At 34.3% G+C, this 19,756-nt stretch overlaps 2 protein-coding genes across 2 annotated transcripts; one reads left to right on the top strand and one right to left on the bottom strand.

Annotated features, from left to right (window-relative positions):
- The first annotated feature begins 1,429 nt into the window (after positions 1 to 1,429).
- On the top strand, positions 1,430 to 2,353 carry LOC106340738. The gene has a single exon (XM_013779584.1). It carries the CDS (start codon positions 1,457 to 1,459, stop codon positions 1,814 to 1,816), a length of 360 nt encoding a protein of 119 aa, XP_013635038.1. The 5' UTR covers positions 1,430 to 1,456; the 3' UTR covers positions 1,817 to 2,353.
- A 555-nt stretch (positions 2,354 to 2,908) lies between these two features.
- On the bottom strand, positions 2,909 to 4,293 carry LOC106339385 (ubiquitin-conjugating enzyme E2 variant 1D-like). Its single transcript, XM_013778183.1, has 4 exons — positions 4,148 to 4,293; positions 3,752 to 3,891; positions 3,359 to 3,484; positions 2,909 to 3,277 (listed from the first exon to the last, which is right to left on the bottom strand). The coding sequence occupies exons 1-4, from the start codon at positions 4,179 to 4,181 to the stop codon at positions 3,137 to 3,139; spliced, it is 441 nt and encodes a 146-aa protein (XP_013633637.1). The 5' UTR covers positions 4,182 to 4,293; the 3' UTR covers positions 2,909 to 3,136.
- Positions 4,294 to 19,756: the final 15,463 nt, after the last annotated feature.

The raw sequence follows: 19,756 nt of genomic DNA, 5'->3' as shown, positions 1-19,756 counted from the left end.
TCCTCGGAAAATCTCGAACGGTTTTTTATAAACGGATCGATCGATGGATAAATGTCCAAAAACGCATCGATCGATCACTAAGATGGACCAAAGCGTAACAATGTGATCGATCGATTAGATTATCCCATCGATCGATCGAGAATATTAAGTGTTCCTCGGAATTTCCTCGGAATTTTGTAAAATCCCCCAACGGCACTCCAACGGCTATAATATTTTCTCGGAATTCATCGGTTTTTTCCGAGGAACACATTTTTCCTCAGAATTTCCTCGGAATATTCCGACGGATTGATATTTCCTCGGAATTCCGTCGGTATATTCCGAGGAAATTCCGAAGAAACCAAATTTTGTGTTTCCTCGTAATTCCCTCGGAAATTTCTCGGGATATTCCGAGGATTTCATTTTCCGTCGGAATGTCCGTCAGAATACCGCTGTTTTCTTGTAGTGAAAAAGCTGTAAAACACATCTGAAATGCTAACTTGAAATTGTGCTAACTTGAAATTGTGTTACTACAACTTACAATATGCAATTGTCATCTGTCATTTCGCATATCAGAGTGACATTGTAAAGTTGTATAATCTATTTTCGCTTTAGACCAAGTTTAAGTAGTTTAATTCTACAACAACATGTTCTAGATAATATAAAGAAAGTTAGAAAAATGTTGGAAAGATTGATTACGCCCGAATTTTTTAAATTGTTTTCAAAATTGTTAACTGCACGGCAAAAAGGTCGAAACAACGTGTGATGTGCCAGTATCTTCGTTATATTAAACGAGTCGATGTTTATCTATATAGTCTCGAATGTCGAACGAACATTAAGCATTATAATGGTAAGGTGACAAGATTGACTAAGTGATAACAAAAGGAAAAGCAAAGGATATGGATAGCAATGAAACATAATTCATGTGAAGTTGGCTAAAGCCGATCCTACCTACATTTCCCTTTTCTTGTGATGTTTCCTTTGACTTTTATTCAACTCATTTCCGTGAAACAATGTTCTGCCAGTCGTCGTCGTTTAGTCATAATTCTTGTAGTGGAATGAATTAGCTAAGACATTCCATTGTTAGTGACGACGACATGTATTTTTAAACATAAAGAAACGTTACAATAATACACTTTTATACCAAAAGGCAAAACACTTATCATTCAAATCTAAATAAAAATAAAGCGGTTGTTGTTTTGCTTTGAAAAAAAAAATAAAGCAGTCGAGACTGGAGCGTAAGCGCCAGCCATCTTTATATATTTCTACTTTTTTTTTTTTGAACACCCTATATATTTCTACTTCTAACAACAGAAAACAAGGTCCCGATATTAATATCATATCAACACGCTTTACTATATAGTCCTTATTTGACTTTTAATATAAGGAAAAGTAACGTGATGGTCACGATATTAATATATATTACATGTTAGCTCCCATCAACATCCAAAGCTTAAACCTTCTCACTCTCTCTTCTCAAATGGAGGCTGGTGATTTAACGAAACTCTCTCTTCTCCGACGTAGAAACGGCTCCGTTTCACAAACTCTAGACTTGGAGCTCCTCTCTGTCAACAAATCTTCTGATGATCTTCTTCTACGTTACACCTCCCTAAGAGACATCCTCCCTTCCACCACAGCCACCGCTGAATCCCCTGCCGTCTCTGTAGCGGCTCCCATCATCTCGATCCGCAACCGCCTTGTAAAGCAAGCCGCTTGTGCCTACCTTCAGCCTGCTACTCCAACTCCTTCATCTAACTCTTCGTTCTTCCGCCGTGTCTCTTCCTCTTTCCTCCGCATCTTATCCGCCTTATTTGGTTCCATCCTCCGCCTCTTCCCATAACCCCCAAGAATATTCAGAGCTTAGTGATATAAGTAAACAGAGAGACTTGACAAACTATTCCGAGACCATCTCTGTTTTTTTTTCTCTCAAAATATTTTATTTTATTTCAAACAAATCGTGAATTGTTTTTTATGTTCATGTAATACATATCAATCTGAGCCCTGGAACTTGCGGGATTAGCTTTGGCCCGAGTCTCCGTGAGCGATGTTTACTCAGTTACTTTCGCCGATTCTTGTAAGACGATGGTGCCAAAGACCAGTTAAATAGGAAAAAAAAGGAAAACAAGGCGCGGCCGTCAAATTTTGTTTTAGTTGGATATTTAATCATTGTTATGTAATTTTTAGATCTTTAAACACTGTTATGTAAAAAATTTAGATGGTTGAGTGATCAGGCAATCCAAAATAGTGTAGGTGTTTAAAACATGTTTCGATAAAAACAAAAAAAATGATCAACGTGAAAAAGAGAGGGAACATTTGATTATTGAGCTTTTTAGACATATACGATCGTGTAAGAAATGTCAATCTAATTGTAATTCTATATAAGCATACTATTAACTATTACTCGTCTTTTTACATCTTGTCTAGCCTAACCATGAGAAACTCACAAAAAAAGAGAATATCATTAACCTTAAGGTCAAATCTTAAACAGTGTCCTACGCCTAATTAAAATCACAGAGTACATGTTGAAGATTGTGTTTTCCCATGTTGGATATTTAGCGTATTGAGTTTGACGGAGTTTGATGAACCATTTACAAGAGATTTTGGACCTCTCTCTCAGTCCTCTGTAGCTATCCTACTCTTAAAAGCAACTCATGGATGGATCGTAGTTTGCAATCAATTACTATCTTTCTATCGATGTACATAATCATCACCAACGAAAAAAATGTGCTAATTTTGATTACGACGTTGACGTTGTACAAAAGATCAGCAATACATTAGCAAATGTTATGACATAAGAGTCACTCCATCTCAAGTATTTCTGATAATTTCTTGCTGGTAATAACATTAGCAACATTACATAACTACCAACCAATACAATCTGGGAGATTTCATAAAAGGACTGAGATAAACTGTTAGCATAAACCAAGTAAAATTCAAGAGATTGAACACATGGATTGGGGAAGACGCTGTTCTTTTTGGATAATTTGCACACAAGGATAAACTTCAGATGATCAATCGAACATCATCATCACCATCCACATAGACCATTTTTATCACAAATTTAGAAGTAAAAAAAAAAGCTTGAGAACGACAATGGAGTACCCCCAGATACATACTTCAGTACTAGAAGGGGCAAAGATTTTCAACAAACCAAGAGCTACTAGAAGCAAGTGCCTTCTGGAGGTTGAACAAGCTTACGGTTATGCGACGTAGACATCTCCTTCTTCAGGTGTGTTAGTATAGTCTCCATTGTGTACTCCCTTTGCCAGTTCGCAAGAAGCCCAAACTTCTTAGGTTCCACCTATACATACAGATGACATAAGTTACAGAGCATGTAAAGAAACGAGTCAGAGAATGAGAGGGTGGTGATTCTTATGCGTACCACTCCTGTTTCATGGTTGACACAAGTCATGTTGATACGTGAATGGAACCGGACGGTGGCAGGTTTCTCAGGGTAATCTTTGTCACAAAAGAGCTTCAACTGATAGATCCTACCTTCATGAACAGTCTGCCCATAGAAGTCATTAATTTCTGTTAGTACAAGCAAAAGAAACAATGGCCTAAACTGCTAATAGAAGTTAAGAGATTGGATGCTGATAAGACCGTTGCCTAGAACAGACTGATATTACTGGCTATGTACTCCAGCAAGGAGGAAGAAGAAAAAACCATCACGAGTCATGATGATTGCTAAGAACATTGATCCATGCTTCTTAAAACAATCACACACACGTAATGAATTTGCATTGTAGGAGAAAAGGAAAAAAGATATAAGTACGTTGTGAGGAGCGATGATGGTGCCAGTCCAAGAGCGCATGTAAATGTCATCTCCATCATCCATTCCATAGCTGACAGTTCCATCTCCAATACCTTTCTCCCCACGTTCAAGCTCCTCCAGCAACCGAAAGTTCCTTGGAACTACATGTAATCATAATAATCTGTCTTTAGTGAAATCAATAACCATCAAAAAGTGAACTTTAATCACTAGATGAAGAATTATTACCAACACGATCTAATTACCAAGCAAGGCAAAGAGATTGATGAAACCTATGAGAACAATCAATCGAACAAACCCTAATCCGAATTCGAAAACCCTAAAAATCAGAGAATTAAAACCCAATTCGGTTTCCAAAACCCTAGAAAGGAAAATTCAAACGAAATCGAAATTGCTTACCAACAACACTCGATCCTCCAGCGCCAAGAGTCATGTTGTGGATTCGATACGATTTAGTTTTTTCGAGATCTGATCGCGCCGAGAGGGATGAGCTAAGGAGAATCTGGTGAAAAGACAGAAAGCTATATGTGAGGGACGACGGGAAAGAGTTGAATTTTCAATCCCAGTCCCCAGAAATATATATTCTATCAAATAGTTCCTACAGCTATGATAATCACATAAACTACCCTTAGATTTGAACCATAAACCCGAGAAATTTCTGTAGGTTCGTGTAACGTATGGACCTTTTGGTTTTGGGTCACAATATATCATGTATTAGTATTAGTGAGTGTTACTGGAAAATATTGGGAGTAAATGAGAGGAAATTAAAATAAAGAAAATGAGTGAAAAATGATAAACTGAAACCAACTCGATTTTTTAACTCTTCATAAATAAAAATAATAAACGGTTTTACTATTTCCAAACAATAATTAGCATAAGAAAGTTAAATTGGTTTGATTGGCACGACAAAAATTAAAATGAGAGTAAATAATTTTTCCAATGTTCAGAAATCGCTAGGCGCTAACTAGGCGTTTTATAGAAGATTAGCAACTAGAATATTGTACGGGGCTTAGGCTTTAACAAGTTATTGATGTATATAAGATATTTTAGTTTTTAGGTCTAATTCTAAAATTGTTTTGATAAATTATCAAAATTAAATATACAAAAGAAAAGAAATTAAACAAATTTATGGATTTGTACTAATATTTTTACTTAATTTAATAGTTTTAAACCGATTTAGATCGATTTAAACCGATCTGAATCGTATAAATCGGATTTTTTTTTAAAAAAAATCGGTTATGACTAATTTGCCGTCTATGCATGCATGAGCCTAGACCAATTTTTAGAACAATGATTTTTTTTTTCCATTCAAAATATATCGCTAATTGTGATATCCCATCGCATTCAATGTTTGTTTTTGTATGATTTGTGTGATCACATGCATGTATAAAGAAATACTATATACAGAATGCCATAAAGGAACTACCCAATTTTCACGAACTTTAGGGTTATAAAGAGCTTCTAATTTTCTATAGCTGATGAAGAGTCTTTAGATCATGTGGTATAGTTTCAAAGCTTTTTGAAAAATCTTATAAGTGATAAAGTTTGTAGTATTTTAACTCTTTTCAGAATTTGATGGTATTTTATAAACTAAAACATAAAACATTATGTTTTTTAAGAATAATTTAATTTTAAAACGGAAATATAGTATTTCAAACTTATTTATTTAGAGTTGGATTGCTGGATGTTAAAATCAAAGCAATACCATTAGTCGACAAAAAAAGCAATACCATTAATCATATATTATCATAGTATTTGCTTTTCTTAATCTTTTTCGAGGTGTGTTGATTGTTTGTTTGCTTTATATTTGTATTTAGTGCTTATTACTAAATATTTTTAGTTTAAATTTTCCGTGTATGCTAATAGTTAATTTATTAATATATAACTATACATACATAAACGGAGATAAAGAACCTTACGATCGATATTTCAAGATTGCTCTTATTCCTCGAAGACATAATGAAATGATTGATTTCTTAGCTAGAACTGTAAGATCTTTTCATAGAAATCTCATTTATTGATTGTTTTATTCGCCGAGTTACTCATACCATCTCAAATTTTAGTAATAAAATAGTCGTTTGACGTCAAAAATGGAGTTAGACTGACGCCAAACTTGTGTTTTATTAGTTGTCGTATTCCGCTTAGGTTTCTCAGACCGTCTCAAACTCAGTTAATAAACAGAAATGATCAGGTTATTACTTAATTTGATTTTTCATTTGACTTTACAATACAGAAAATTCACCATGCAGAGAGAAAATCCCAATACTAAAGTCCCAAACTGAAATCATAACTAAGAACAAATTCTTTAAAGCAGGATCAACTGATCATTGCATTTGCAGTTAAGGCAACGTAGCTTTTTCTGAATAACCATAGTATACATAAGACACCTTCGACATCCTACCAACACCAGCACCGACGGTTCCTCATCAATCCACGACGATGCAACTTCCTCCTTGTTTTCCTCCGTGGTCGATAAGCACGAGTAAAGCGATGATGATGAGTGGGTCGGTGAAGATCCTCTTTTAAACCTCTGATCAGCAACTACAGATTCCCCCGTTTTAGCCGGTGACTCGTCTCTAACTCTTTTACCATTCTTGTTTAACATCTTGGAAACTTCGGGCTGGTCGAGAGGGATTATGTATTATTTTTCTTCTTTCTCTTGTTTTAGGTGAGGGGTTTAATGGTACTGATGGCTTCTTAAACAAATGTATATATATAAGGACGCAAAGGAGCTATTTATGATAAATAATTAATTTTGTTGAATAAAGTAATTGTATGTTGTGGACAGAGAACGTGAGATTCTTTATCTAGTAATTGACTTATTAATTGGAAGTGGGAGAATAGTAAAATACAGTAGAGACAAATATATGAAACAAAGGAAAATCAGTAAACAATGCATTAGTGCATTTAAACAAGCCCAGCAAACTATTTATTGCTTAGATGTTGAGGGAAGAGAGAAATGTTGCAACTAAATATGAACAAAAGAATTGGACTAGTAAACAAATAATTTTTTTATAATGTTTTTTTCACTTTTTTTTTTTCATTTCTAGTGCAACATTTTAATTGATGTTCAAATTTTATCAACTTTTTTTTTTTTTTTTTTTTATCAACTTTACTTAAGTTTATTGGTTAAAAATAAGCCTATACATAATACGGTAATATATAATCGGTACAATATAAAATCTAATAATTTTAGTATGTGTCAAAATTTAAAACAACGGTTATAGAAAATAAAAGAGTTGTTACGATGATTATTATAAAATAACGTGACTAAAGTAGTTTAAAGTTATTTTAGAAATAGTCTTTAGTAAATACGATTTATTCAAAAATGACTGGAAAAAAAAATTTACAAGCGACAAAAAATTAAAAATTTGCATAAAGTAATAAGATAATATTAAATAATAATAACTATGATAATAATAAAGCAGACACAACAAAACTTTAAAATATCTTACATAATTATTTTAAATTTAGAAAAGTAAATAAATTAAAATAAAATTAATGATACGTTGAAACGTCTATTTCAAACGACGGTTTCAATTAAAAGCTACAGATGTGTATCTATCAAATATCCATTTGGCCGTTTCGTAAATAACAATTAAACTCAATTACTTTTAATTACTTTCCATAGTTCACAAAAGTTGTGCTTTTTGTGTTTTTAATAATTTATAACAAACTCGAGAAAAATAAAAATCTATCAATGTATTAGTGATGAAAGTGTCAAGTACAGATTTTCGGATTTAAAACTTCTAGATTTTTAAGAAATGTAATTACTTATTCAAAGATATAAAATGTTAAAGTGTTAGAATTTTAAACTCCATCAGATATATATGTAAGGATGTAGTTGTTATACAACATATAATCTAACACCCGCTCTAATCAGCTCCAATATTTTGGATATCAGAAAATGAAGAGAAGAAAGATATGTTTGCAGTGGCAGAGGTAATTTGTTGCGAGGGTATCGAATGACCCAAGTCGGTTTTCTTAAAAATAAAGTAATATGTGCGTGTGTTTGAAGATAACATTTGAGAAAATGTTACAAATTAAGTTTATTAACCCATATTTAAAATGCTTATTATATATTTGATCCCTCTCAAATATTTAGCTGGATTCAGAACTGTTTATTCAGGTGCAATAATAAAATTGAAGATTTTTTTTAACACTAAAAGAAAGATTACATTGATACCAAGGTAAAACAACAATGGATAACTTAGTGAATCATGTAAGAACGAAGTTGACGGACAAACATGTCCCTAGATACATTGGCCCACAAATGAGAGTCAAGATAGAATCAAAACAAACAACTATCCTAAGAGGGGGCTAACTCCATATGCCCCTATGAAAAAAAAATTATTCTCTTTATCCCCTTTCTATTCCCAGTACCCCTTTGTCATTGTGCTTCCATGTATAACCCTCCATTAGTTTATTATATTTTATTCCACCTCATAAATACATTAATTTCTCCAATTAAATTAACCAATCATAATTTATCTACCACTATGACCCACATATTAACCTTAACCAATGAGATTTTACTTGGCCAACATGACTTTATCTCATTTTGATTAATAAGTGAAAGGATCATTTCTGGGTATTACTAATAGAACTACAGTAGAACCTCTACAAATTAATAATGTTGGAACTTTGAAATTTTATTAATTTGTAGAGATATTAATTTACAAAAGTTTTCTTATTTAGATTTATTATTTTAAGATATATTTATTCTAAGATAAGAAAAATATTTGATTTTAGTATATAGACATTAATTGTTATTTTTGAAATTTGACATTTGAAAAGACAGAAAGCTATATGTGAGGGACGACGGGAAAGAGTTGAATTTTCAATCCCAGTCCCCAGAAATATATATTCTATCAAATAGTTCCTACAGCTATGATAATCACATAAACTACCCTTAGATTTGAACCATAAACCCGAGAAATTTCTGTAGGTTCGTGTAACGTATGGACCTTTTGGTTTTGGGTCACAATATATCATGTATTAGTATTAGTGAGTGTTACTGGAAAATATTGGGAGTAAATGAGAGGAAATTAAAATAAAGAAAATGAGTGAAAAATGATAAACTGAAACCAACTCGATTTTTTAACTCTTCATAAATAAAAATAATAAACGGTTTTACTATTTCCAAACAATAATTAGCATAAGAAAGTTAAATTGGTTTGATTGGCACGACAAAAATTAAAATGAGAGTAAATAATTTTTCCAATGTTCAGAAATCGCTAGGCGCTAACTAGGCGTTTTATAGAAGATTAGCAACTAGAATATTGTACGGGGCTTAGGCTTTAACAAGTTATTGATGTATATAAGATATTTTAGTTTTTAGGTCTAATTCTAAAATTGTTTTGATAAATTATCAAAATTAAATATACAAAAGAAAAGAAATTAAACAAATTTATGGATTTGTACTAATATTTTTACTTAATTTAATAGTTTTAAACCGATTTAGATCGATTTAAACCGATCTGAATCGTATAAATCGGATTTTTTTTTAAAAAAAATCGGTTATGACTAATTTGCCGTCTATGCATGCATGAGCCTAGACCAATTTTTAGAACAATGATTTTTTTTTTCCATTCAAAATATATCGCTAATTGTGATATCCCATCGCATTCAATGTTTGTTTTTGTATGATTTGTGTGATCACATGCATGTATAAAGAAATACTATATACAGAATGCCATAAAGGAACTACCCAATTTTCACGAACTTTAGGGTTATAAAGAGCTTCTAATTTTCTATAGCTGATGAAGAGTCTTTAGATCATGTGGTATAGTTTCAAAGCTTTTTGAAAAATCTTATAAGTGATAAAGTTTGTAGTATTTTAACTCTTTTCAGAATTTGATGGTATTTTATAAACTAAAACATAAAACATTATGTTTTTTAAGAATAATTTAATTTTAAAACGGAAATATAGTATTTCAAACTTATTTATTTAGAGTTGGATTGCTGGATGTTAAAATCAAAGCAATACCATTAGTCGACAAAAAAAGCAATACCATTAATCATATATTATCATAGTATTTGCTTTTCTTAATCTTTTTCGAGGTGTGTTGATTGTTTGTTTGCTTTATATTTGTATTTAGTGCTTATTACTAAATATTTTTAGTTTAAATTTTCCGTGTATGCTAATAGTTAATTTATTAATATATAACTATACATACATAAACGGAGATAAAGAACCTTACGATCGATATTTCAAGATTGCTCTTATTCCTCGAAGACATAATGAAATGATTGATTTCTTAGCTAGAACTGTAAGATCTTTTCATAGAAATCTCATTTATTGATTGTTTTATTCGCCGAGTTACTCATACCATCTCAAATTTTAGTAATAAAATAGTCGTTTGACGTCAAAAATGGAGTTAGACTGACGCCAAACTTGTGTTTTATTAGTTGTCGTATTCCGCTTAGGTTTCTCAGACCGTCTCAAACTCAGTTAATAAACAGAAATGATCAGGTTATTACTTAATTTGATTTTTCATTTGACTTTACAATACAGAAAATTCACCATGCAGAGAGAAAATCCCAATACTAAAGTCCCAAACTGAAATCATAACTAAGAACAAATTCTTTAAAGCAGGATCAACTGATCATTGCATTTGCAGTTAAGGCAACGTAGCTTTTTCTGAATAACCATAGTATACATAAGACACCTTCGACATCCTACCAACACCAGCACCGACGGTTCCTCATCAATCCACGACGATGCAACTTCCTCCTTGTTTTCCTCCGTGGTCGATAAGCACGAGTAAAGCGATGATGATGAGTGGGTCGGTGAAGATCCTCTTTTAAACCTCTGATCAGCAACTACAGATTCCCCCGTTTTAGCCGGTGACTCGTCTCTAACTCTTTTACCATTCTTGTTTAACATCTTGGAAACTTCGGGCTGGTCGAGAGGGATTATGTATTATTTTTCTTCTTTCTCTTGTTTTAGGTGAGGGGTTTAATGGTACTGATGGCTTCTTAAACAAATGTATATATATAAGGACGCAAAGGAGCTATTTATGATAAATAATTAATTTTGTTGAATAAAGTAATTGTATGTTGTGGACAGAGAACGTGAGATTCTTTATCTAGTAATTGACTTATTAATTGGAAGTGGGAGAATAGTAAAATACAGTAGAGACAAATATATGAAACAAAGGAAAATCAGTAAACAATGCATTAGTGCATTTAAACAAGCCCAGCAAACTATTTATTGCTTAGATGTTGAGGGAAGAGAGAAATGTTGCAACTAAATATGAACAAAAGAATTGGACTAGTAAACAAATAATTTTTTTATAATGTTTTTTTCACTTTTTTTTTTTCATTTCTAGTGCAACATTTTAATTGATGTTCAAATTTTATCAACTTTTTTTTTTTTTTTTTTTTTTATCAACTTTACTTAAGTTTATTGGTTAAAAATAAGCCTATACATAATACGGTAATATATAATCGGTACAATATAAAATCTAATAATTTTAGTATGTGTCAAAATTTAAAACAACGGTTATAGAAAATAAAAGAGTTGTTACGATGATTATTATAAAATAACGTGACTAAAGTAGTTTAAAGTTATTTTAGAAATAGTCTTTAGTAAATACGATTTATTCAAAAATGACTGGAAAAAAAAATTTACAAGCGACAAAAAATTAAAAATTTGCATAAAGTAATAAGATAATATTAAATAATAATAACTATGATAATAATAAAGCAGACACAACAAAACTTTAAAATATCTTACATAATTATTTTAAATTTAGAAAAGTAAATAAATTAAAATAAAATTAATGATACGTTGAAACGTCTATTTCAAACGACGGTTTCAATTAAAAGCTACAGATGTGTATCTATCAAATATCCATTTGGCCGTTTCGTAAATAACAATTAAACTCAATTACTTTTAATTACTTTCCATAGTTCACAAAAGTTGTGCTTTTTGTGTTTTTAATAATTTATAACAAACTCGAGAAAAATAAAAATCTATCAATGTATTAGTGATGAAAGTGTCAAGTACAGATTTTCGGATTTAAAACTTCTAGATTTTTAAGAAATGTAATTACTTATTCAAAGATATAAAATGTTAAAGTGTTAGAATTTTAAACTCCATCAGATATATATGTAAGGATGTAGTTGTTATACAACATATAATCTAACACCCGCTCTAATCAGCTCCAATATTTTGGATATCAGAAAATGAAGAGAAGAAAGATATGTTTGCAGTGGCAGAGGTAATTTGTTGCGAGGGTATCGAATGACCCAAGTCGGTTTTCTTAAAAATAAAGTAATATGTGCGTGTGTTTGAAGATAACATTTGAGAAAATGTTACAAATTAAGTTTATTAACCCATATTTAAAATGCTTATTATATATTTGATCCCTCTCAAATATTTAGCTGGATTCAGAACTGTTTATTCAGGTGCAATAATAAAATTGAAGATTTTTTTTAAAAGAAGAATTTTCTTTACATTGATACCAAGGTAAAACAACAATGGATAACTTAGTGAATCATGTAAGAACGAAGTTGACGGACAAACATGTCCCTAGATACATTGGCCCACAAATGAGAGTCAAGATAGAATCAAAACAAACAACTATCCTAAGAGGGGGCTAACTCCATATGCCCCTATGAAAAAACAACAAACACATAACTAGTACAACAAAAAATAGATCAATTGAACCCATAATCAGTGGCGGATCTAGAACTGCATTTAACCGGGGGCACATAAATTTTTTTCACTATATTTTATAGTTAGATGGGGGCACTGGCTTTGATTAACTTTAATTGCTTAAAGAAAATTAAGAATGAGACGGGGGCACGTGACTCCGCACGTCCCTTACTGCATCCGCCCCTGCCCATAATACATAGAAAAACTTGCATGGACATCAAACAAGCTACTTTGATAGAACCAAATCGAAGAAGCCATCACAAATCTAATCCAATTTACGATACCTCCTATAGTGAAAAACCAAGACGAATTAAACAACCAAAGCTCCATACACCAGCAAGATAGAACTTCTTTAAGTTCTTAAGCCTTAAACTGGAAAAGCGATGTCGGAGTATACCAGCTTTAAATGCCAAGTTGAAGCAAATGCAAGTGATTAGATCTTGCTAATATAGATAGAAGACAAGGATTGTATCCAATCATTTAGAAAACATCGGTTATAGAAAATAAAAGAGTTGTTACAATGATTATTATAAAATAACGTGACTATAGTAGTTTAAAGTTATTTTAGAAATATACTTTAGTAAATACAATTTATTCAAAAATGACTGAAAAAATATTTTTTACAAGCTACAAAAAACAATAATTACATAAATTAATAGATAAAATTAAATAATAATAATAATAATAATAATCAAGCATACACAACAAAACTTTTAAATATCGTACATAATTATTTTAAAAATTGAAAAGTAAAGAAATTAAAATAAAATTTAATAATATGTTGAAACGTCTATTTCAAACTATGGTTTCAATTAAAAACTACAAATGTATGTCTACGAAATATCCATATGGATGTTTCGTAAATAACAGTTGAACTCAATTACTTTGAGTTACTTTCCATAGTTCACAAAAAAAAGTTTGTGCTTTTAGTCTTTTAGTTCTGATAATTTATAACAAATTCAAGGAAATAAAAATATATCAATGTATTAGTGATGGAAGTGCAAGTACAGAATTTCAGATTCAAAACTTCTTAATTTTAAAGAAATGCAATTACTTATTCATAGATATAAAACATTAAAGTTAGGGTCCATTTGAATACCCGGAGAGAGGGTCTATCCGTGGGCTGCACCTCCACTTTGGAATTAGTTTGGACCTTTCCATAGGCATGGGATACCCCCAGGTTAAAAAAAAAAAAAAAAAAAACATTAAAGTTTTATAATTAAAACTCCATCAGTAGGGTGTAGTTTTTATCCAACATCTAATCAGCTACAAACAATTGGATATCAGAAAAGGAAGAGAAGAAAGATATATTCGCAGTGGCAGTTTGTCGTGAGGGAATTGAATGACCCATATCGGTTTTCTTAAAAAGAAAATAATACTTGTGTGTTTGAAGATAATATTCTTAAAATCTTAAAAATTTAATTTATCAACCCATGTTTACATGTTTATTATATGATTGATCCCTCAAAAATTTAGCTGCCTACACAACTGTTTAATACTAAGGTGATACAGCAATTGGTGATTCAGTGAATCCCTGTTTAATACTAAGGTGATACAGCAATTGGTGATTCAGTGAATCCTGTAAGAACGAAGCTGGCGGACAAACAAAAGTCCCCAAAAAGATTATAATCAAACACTAAAAAAAAGTCTTGATAACAGATTGTTATAGCACGTTTTACTGAACTGCTATCGTAGATGACATAGAAATTTATGCATTATATAATAGCGTTAGACAAACTCTATTATAGAATAAAACCTTAAATAACACTTAATTAATGCTATTTTAAAAATTAAGTGTGTGGGTAGATCAAATCACAGATTCCGCCAAAATTTATTGGGAAATTAGACTTAAGCGCCAAAGATATTATTTAAGCGGCTTAAGAAATGATATCAAATACATATAATATTATTTTCCTAACGCTAAGAAAAGAGTCTTCACGTATAAGGAGATGGTAAATAAACAAGTGCTCCAGTTCCACCGGTTCCTAATTAATGGGGGAGTTGCTATTTAAACCCCTAAACTCTAATATTTTCATATTATAATTTCAAATCTTGAAATTAAACTCAAAATTTAATCTTCTTAATCTAAAACTATAATTTCCTAAAGAAAAATATTTAATCTTTAATTAAACTATATATACTAGATCCTAACTTCAAACACAAACTATACATTCAATACTCTAAATATAAACTTCAAAACTAACCGTACCCGCCCCGCCAAAACCCGCGGGTAACCCGCCAAACCCGCCGGTAATATTAATTATATTAAAAATAGTTATTTTAATTAAAAATGATTATTTTCTAATTATATAATAATTATTTTAATTAAAAATAATTATTTTTTATTTATATAATAGTTATTTTTAAAAAATACTATTAAAAAAATATATTTATAATTAAAATTATACAAATATTTATTGTTTTTTATATATTTTACATTCACAAACTTCAAACACAAACTATACATTCAATACTCTAAATATAAACTTCAAAACTAACCGTAAAACGCTAATCTTTTACGAAAATCAATCTTACATTTTTAACTTAAACAAAAATTTAGTATTTTTCAAATTTAATCTTTTTCAAAATTTAATCTCCAATCTTAAAATCCAAACTCCAAACACCATATTCCAAACTTAACGATCTATACCATAAACACTAAACTACAATCGAAAATCTTATACTCTATATGATAAATTTAAACTCTAGTTTTTTATCTTTTCTTTTCAACTCTGAATCTTAATTTAAAATTTATAACTTATGAACTCTAAACTCTATTTCCTATACTTTAATATCAATCACAAATTTTAACTTTTAAAATTATAAATTTAAATCTAAAAAAATTAAATTGTGAATTCTAAAATTGAGATGTTTTCTCAAAATAATTTTTATTTACAAAATATATCATAAATATTATATATATTAAACACACAAAATAAAATATAAAATAATGGTATTAAGAGAATAGAAAAACAGCTACAAAAATCTGATTGGTCAACATAAAGTGGCCTATCACATACAAGGGTGAGGATCAGCTCTGTGTAATCACAACCATTGATTAAATGTTTTGAATGGTCCAGATTCATCTTGCTTTTTCCTCTCTTTCTCTCTCTCTCTCGTTTCTTATGTTTCCAGATTCACAATTTTTTCGAAGGGTCACACTCACAATCTCATCTTCCAATTTTGTAAAGTGTCACAGACTTCATCGTCACCACCAAACCTTGTTGTCTCTGGCTCTCAATATCCTTCTCCACTCGACACTACAGATCCATGTCTAGCATCATCACCACTCCACATCCTTCTCCTCTTCTATGACTGGAACCGTCACGCTCACCACCACCACCTTATTTGTGTCTCTTTCAACGAGTCTGTTCCATATCTGGTCGGTGATGTAATATTTATAAATGATATAAAGGGGTGGAGATTTTCGTATTAATAGTCAAGAATAAACAAGCTCAGACAATTACAAGAACTAAAGATGCTCGTCTAAACAGTTCGTCTAAACAAGTATCTTTCTATTTTATGGTTTGAGGTCGTCTGGGCCGAGCTCGCCTAGTGGTCGAGGTCGTCTGGGCCGAGCTCGCCTAGTGGTCGAGGTCGTCTGGGCCGAGCTCGCCTAGTGGTCGAGGTCGTCTGGGCCGAGCTCGCCTAGTGGTCGAGGTCGTCTGGGCCGAGCTCGCCTAGTGGTCGAGGTCGTCTGGGCCGAGCTCGCCTAGTGGTCGAGGTCGTCTGGGCCGAGCTCGCCTAGTGGTCGAGGTCGTCTGGGCCGAGCTCGCCTAGTGGTCGAGGTCGTCTGGGCCGAGCTCGCCTAGTGGTCGAGGTCGTCTGGGCCGAGCTCGCCTAGTGGTCGAGGTCGTCTGGGCCGAGCTCGCCTAGTGGTCGAGGTCGTCTGGGCCGAGCTCGCCTAGTGGTCGAGGTCGTCTGGGCCGAGCTCGCCTAGTGGTCGAGGTCGTCTGGGCCGAGCTCGCCTAGTGGTCGAGGTCGTCCAAGACTTTGTCTGTGATGAAGAGGCGATGTTCTCCTTTTATGTACTTTCTGTACGTTTCTGACCGTCCTTTCAATGAGTCTGACGTCTTCTATTTATAGTGACGTACGTTTTGTCTTCTAGTGAAATCATCAATTGTTGTTTAACGGGCCGGACCTGATTTTGGGCTTAACTTTTAATGGGTCTGTGCTAAGCCCATCTCCAACAATTGTCCCCCCCCCCCACAGTTCGCCAAGTGTCGAGTCTTGGTGAATTCTTCTAGAATCTTCTGTCTGAGAAAATCAGGTCAGGTTCGAGAATTGTCGGGAAATAGGACAACACATTTTTTCTTTCCTATATAAGTGATGGTTGTGTCTTATTATTTTTTAGTTCTTGTTCCCCACTTGGAAGCAAGGTAAAAAAAAAATTGTGTCTTTTTTTTGTGTGGTTCCTTCTGTCTCTTTCTTATCTTTTTATTTGTATTTTTATTTTTATTTTTGGGTGGTCCTCCTCCTTACCATATCTCTCTGCCGACACTTTTTTTTTTTAAAGAAAGAGGGGTTTTGGTCGTGGGTTTGAGGTGTAAGAAAGAAGAGGCTGAGCTCGTTGAAAACAGGCGGAAGCAATTGTTGGAAAGGAGAGGCTGAGCTTGTTTGGTCGTGGTCTGTGGTCTGTGGTCTGGGGAAGAGAGGCTGAGCTCCTTTTTTTTTCTTAAAAGGTTTGGTCGTGGTCTGTGGTGTGGGAAAGAGAGGCTGAGCTTGTTTGAAGGAAGGGTTGTTTGGTCATGGTCTGTGGTGTGGGGAAGAGAGGCTGAGATCCTTTTTTTTTTTTTTTTTTTTTTTTTTTTTTACTTCAGGAAAAAGAAAGCCTGATCCAGAGTTCTATCTCGAGGTTGTGGAACATCTCGGTGTTGAACCTTGCGACTGTGTATTCATTGATGACAGGTTTGTATCTTTTAAGTTAACTCATCCTAAAGACATCTTTCTTTTTGGCCTGAGGTTAGTGTCTGATACGCAGGCCAAGCAACGTCAAGTGTGCAGTAGAGATTGGGATGCGTGGGTTATGTTTTGAGAGTGAAAGGCTGAGCTCGTCGAAGGAGGGGCTAAGCTGGAGAAGAGCTCGTCAATGGTGGTTCTGAGTTCGTTGGGAGAGGCTGAGCTCGTCGAAGGAGGAGCTGGGTTTGAGAAGAGCTCGTTAATGGAGGTTCTGATTTTGTCTTCTGTCGTCCCGAGTTTATCGACTGCGGCTCCGAGCTTGCCTCTTGATGTCTCGAGCTCGTCAATGGCGGCTCCGAGCTCGTCAATTGCGGCTCCAAGCTCGTTGTTGAAGATCCCGAGCTCGTCTCCTGTCGTCCCAAGCTCGTCAATGGCGGCTCCAAGCTCGTTGTTGAAGATCCCGAGCTCGTCTCCTGTCGTCCCAAGCTCGTCAATGGTGGCTCCAATTTCGTTGCTGGAGATCCCAAACTTATCTGATGTTCCGAGCTCATCTGATGCTCTAAGTTTGTTAATGGTGGCTTCGAGTTCGGCTTTTGTTTCAAGCTCTTCAGTTTTGTTCCAAGTTTGTTTCCTGTCGTTCCTAGCTCGTCCCTTGGTTCGAGCTTGTCGCTTGCTATCCCGAGCTTGTCGTTTGTCGACGGAGCCGCGTGGTGAGGTGGGGTTGAGCTCGTCTCTCATTTAGTTGGTGTTCCTGTTGCTCCTGGTGATAGTGAGTGCGTTGAATACTTCAAAGCGACGAGGGCTCGGGGTTGGACGGAGGTGAGGCGATTGGAGGTTTGGCAGTGCATCCGGTTTATTGACTCAGGTTGAAAATATGAACTTTTTTTTAGTTGTTGGGTTAAGTGTGAGCGCGGAGGTGCAGCGCTGAGAACTGATCTCGTATTTTTATTTTTTTGCAAATTTTATTAAGTGTGAGTGCAGAGCTGCAACACTGAGAACGGATCTCGTATATTTTTTTTGCAAATTTGATTAAGTGTGAGCGCGGAGCTGTAGCACTGAGACCGGATCTCGTATATTTTGTTTTTGCAAATTCGATTAAGTGTGAGCGCAGAGCTGCAACACTGAGAACGGATCTCGTATTATTTTTTTTTTTTTGCAAATTTGAATAAGTGTGAGCACAGAGTTTCAGCACTGAGAACGAATCTCGTATTTTTTGCACATTTGATTGTGTGAGCGCGGAGCTGCAGCACTGAGAACGGATCTCGTATTTTTTTACGTGAGAGATGGTCGTATCCTGATATTTGTTTGAAAAATATAGAATTTTTTTATAGAACTAGCTGAGCCTCGTGAGAGGTTGCCTACGTACCCCACATGCGGGGATCAAGCCGACCGTAGTTCACCTTTACAAGGAAAGTAAATGCTTGGATTAAAAGGGTGGATCCTCCTGGAGTCTTATTTTTGGTACATCAGGGGCGCGCCGGTCTTCTTGCTTGCGCCTTCTTCTTAGGTATATTTTTTATATTTTTTTATAGAACTGCAATATGCCTGGGCATCTTCTGATCCTCGACTGTTGCGAGCGTGCTTTCCTGTGGAGCGACTGGATGGTTGGTCGCTGATTTGATAATTGGATGCTTTTTGCTCTTTCCATCTCTGTATGCTTCGTCATAATGCTGTCTAGGTTCGTAATATTCGTCAGGCTCTTTATTTTTCGAAGATGATTTTTTGGTGGATGCGTGCTTTTTGCTGAATGCAGCTTTATCTTCTTCGATTTCGATGAAAGTTATCGCCCGATGGAGTGCATCTTCCAGAGTCAGTGGTATATACTTCATGAGCTCTTCTCGGAATGGTGATTCGTGCCAAAGACCGTTTTGGAGTGCGAGGACTGCTGCTTCGTCGAGTACGGTAATGCGAGAAACGATGGCTCTGAACTTGTCGATGTACGAGCGTAGTGTTTCCGTAGGTTCTTGAGCCAGAGTCCATAGGTCGGCATTAGTTGCACTCTGTTGGATAAACAGCGAGTAGTGTTTGAGGAAGGCCGTCGAGAGTTGATTGTAGTTGTCGATAGAATGGGTTTCAAGGCGTGAGAACCAACCGAGGGCGAGTCCGCTCAAATTTTCCACAAACAATTGACAAAGACCGGCGTCGCGTTCCTCTGGTGAGAAATTGGCTCTCTCGGTTGCGATGCTGAAGGCGGTGAGATACTCTTTTGGATCAGATGTTCTGTTGTAAGTTGGGAGTTTGATTTTGTTCTTCTGATGTCGGACAGGGATACTGAGGAGACGAGTTGTAAAAGGTGTATTCTGGGTCTCGCGGAGTACACGATCGATCTCTGGTGCTGTGCTGGTTGCCTGATGGACTTACGAGTTCATGCTTTGTGAGCCCTTATTTCTTCAATGTCGTCGTCTCTGTGTTGGGTCTCCCTGTTGGTGATCTGCGGGAAATTG

This window comes from Brassica oleracea, chromosome C4 (genome assembly GCF_000695525.1).
Source record: "Brassica oleracea var. oleracea cultivar TO1000 chromosome C4, BOL, whole genome shotgun sequence".
Taxonomy (NCBI): domain Eukaryota; kingdom Viridiplantae; phylum Streptophyta; class Magnoliopsida; order Brassicales; family Brassicaceae; genus Brassica; species Brassica oleracea.
The sequence above is the reverse complement of the archived record's forward strand: the minus strand, read 5'-3'. Positions and strand labels throughout refer to the sequence as shown.

What these genes read in the sequence shown, in the direction of transcription:
- LOC106340738 (XM_013779584.1), top strand. Translation starts at nt 1,457, where the DNA reads ATGGAGGCTGGTGATTTAACGAAACTCTCTCTTCTCCGACGTAGAAAC.
- LOC106339385 (XM_013778183.1), bottom strand. Translation starts at nt 4,181, where the DNA reads ATGACTCTTGGCGCTGGAGGATCGAGTGTTGTTG. An exon ending in TGGAGGATCGAGTGTTGTTG is followed by an intron (nt 3,892 to 4,147) that starts GTAAGCAATTTC and finishes GATTACATGTAG; the next exon opens with TTCCAAGGAACTTTCGGTTG. An exon ending in CCATCATCGCTCCTCACAAC is followed by an intron (nt 3,485 to 3,751) that starts GTACTTATATCT and finishes TTCTATGGGCAG; the next exon opens with ACTGTTCATGAAGGTAGGAT.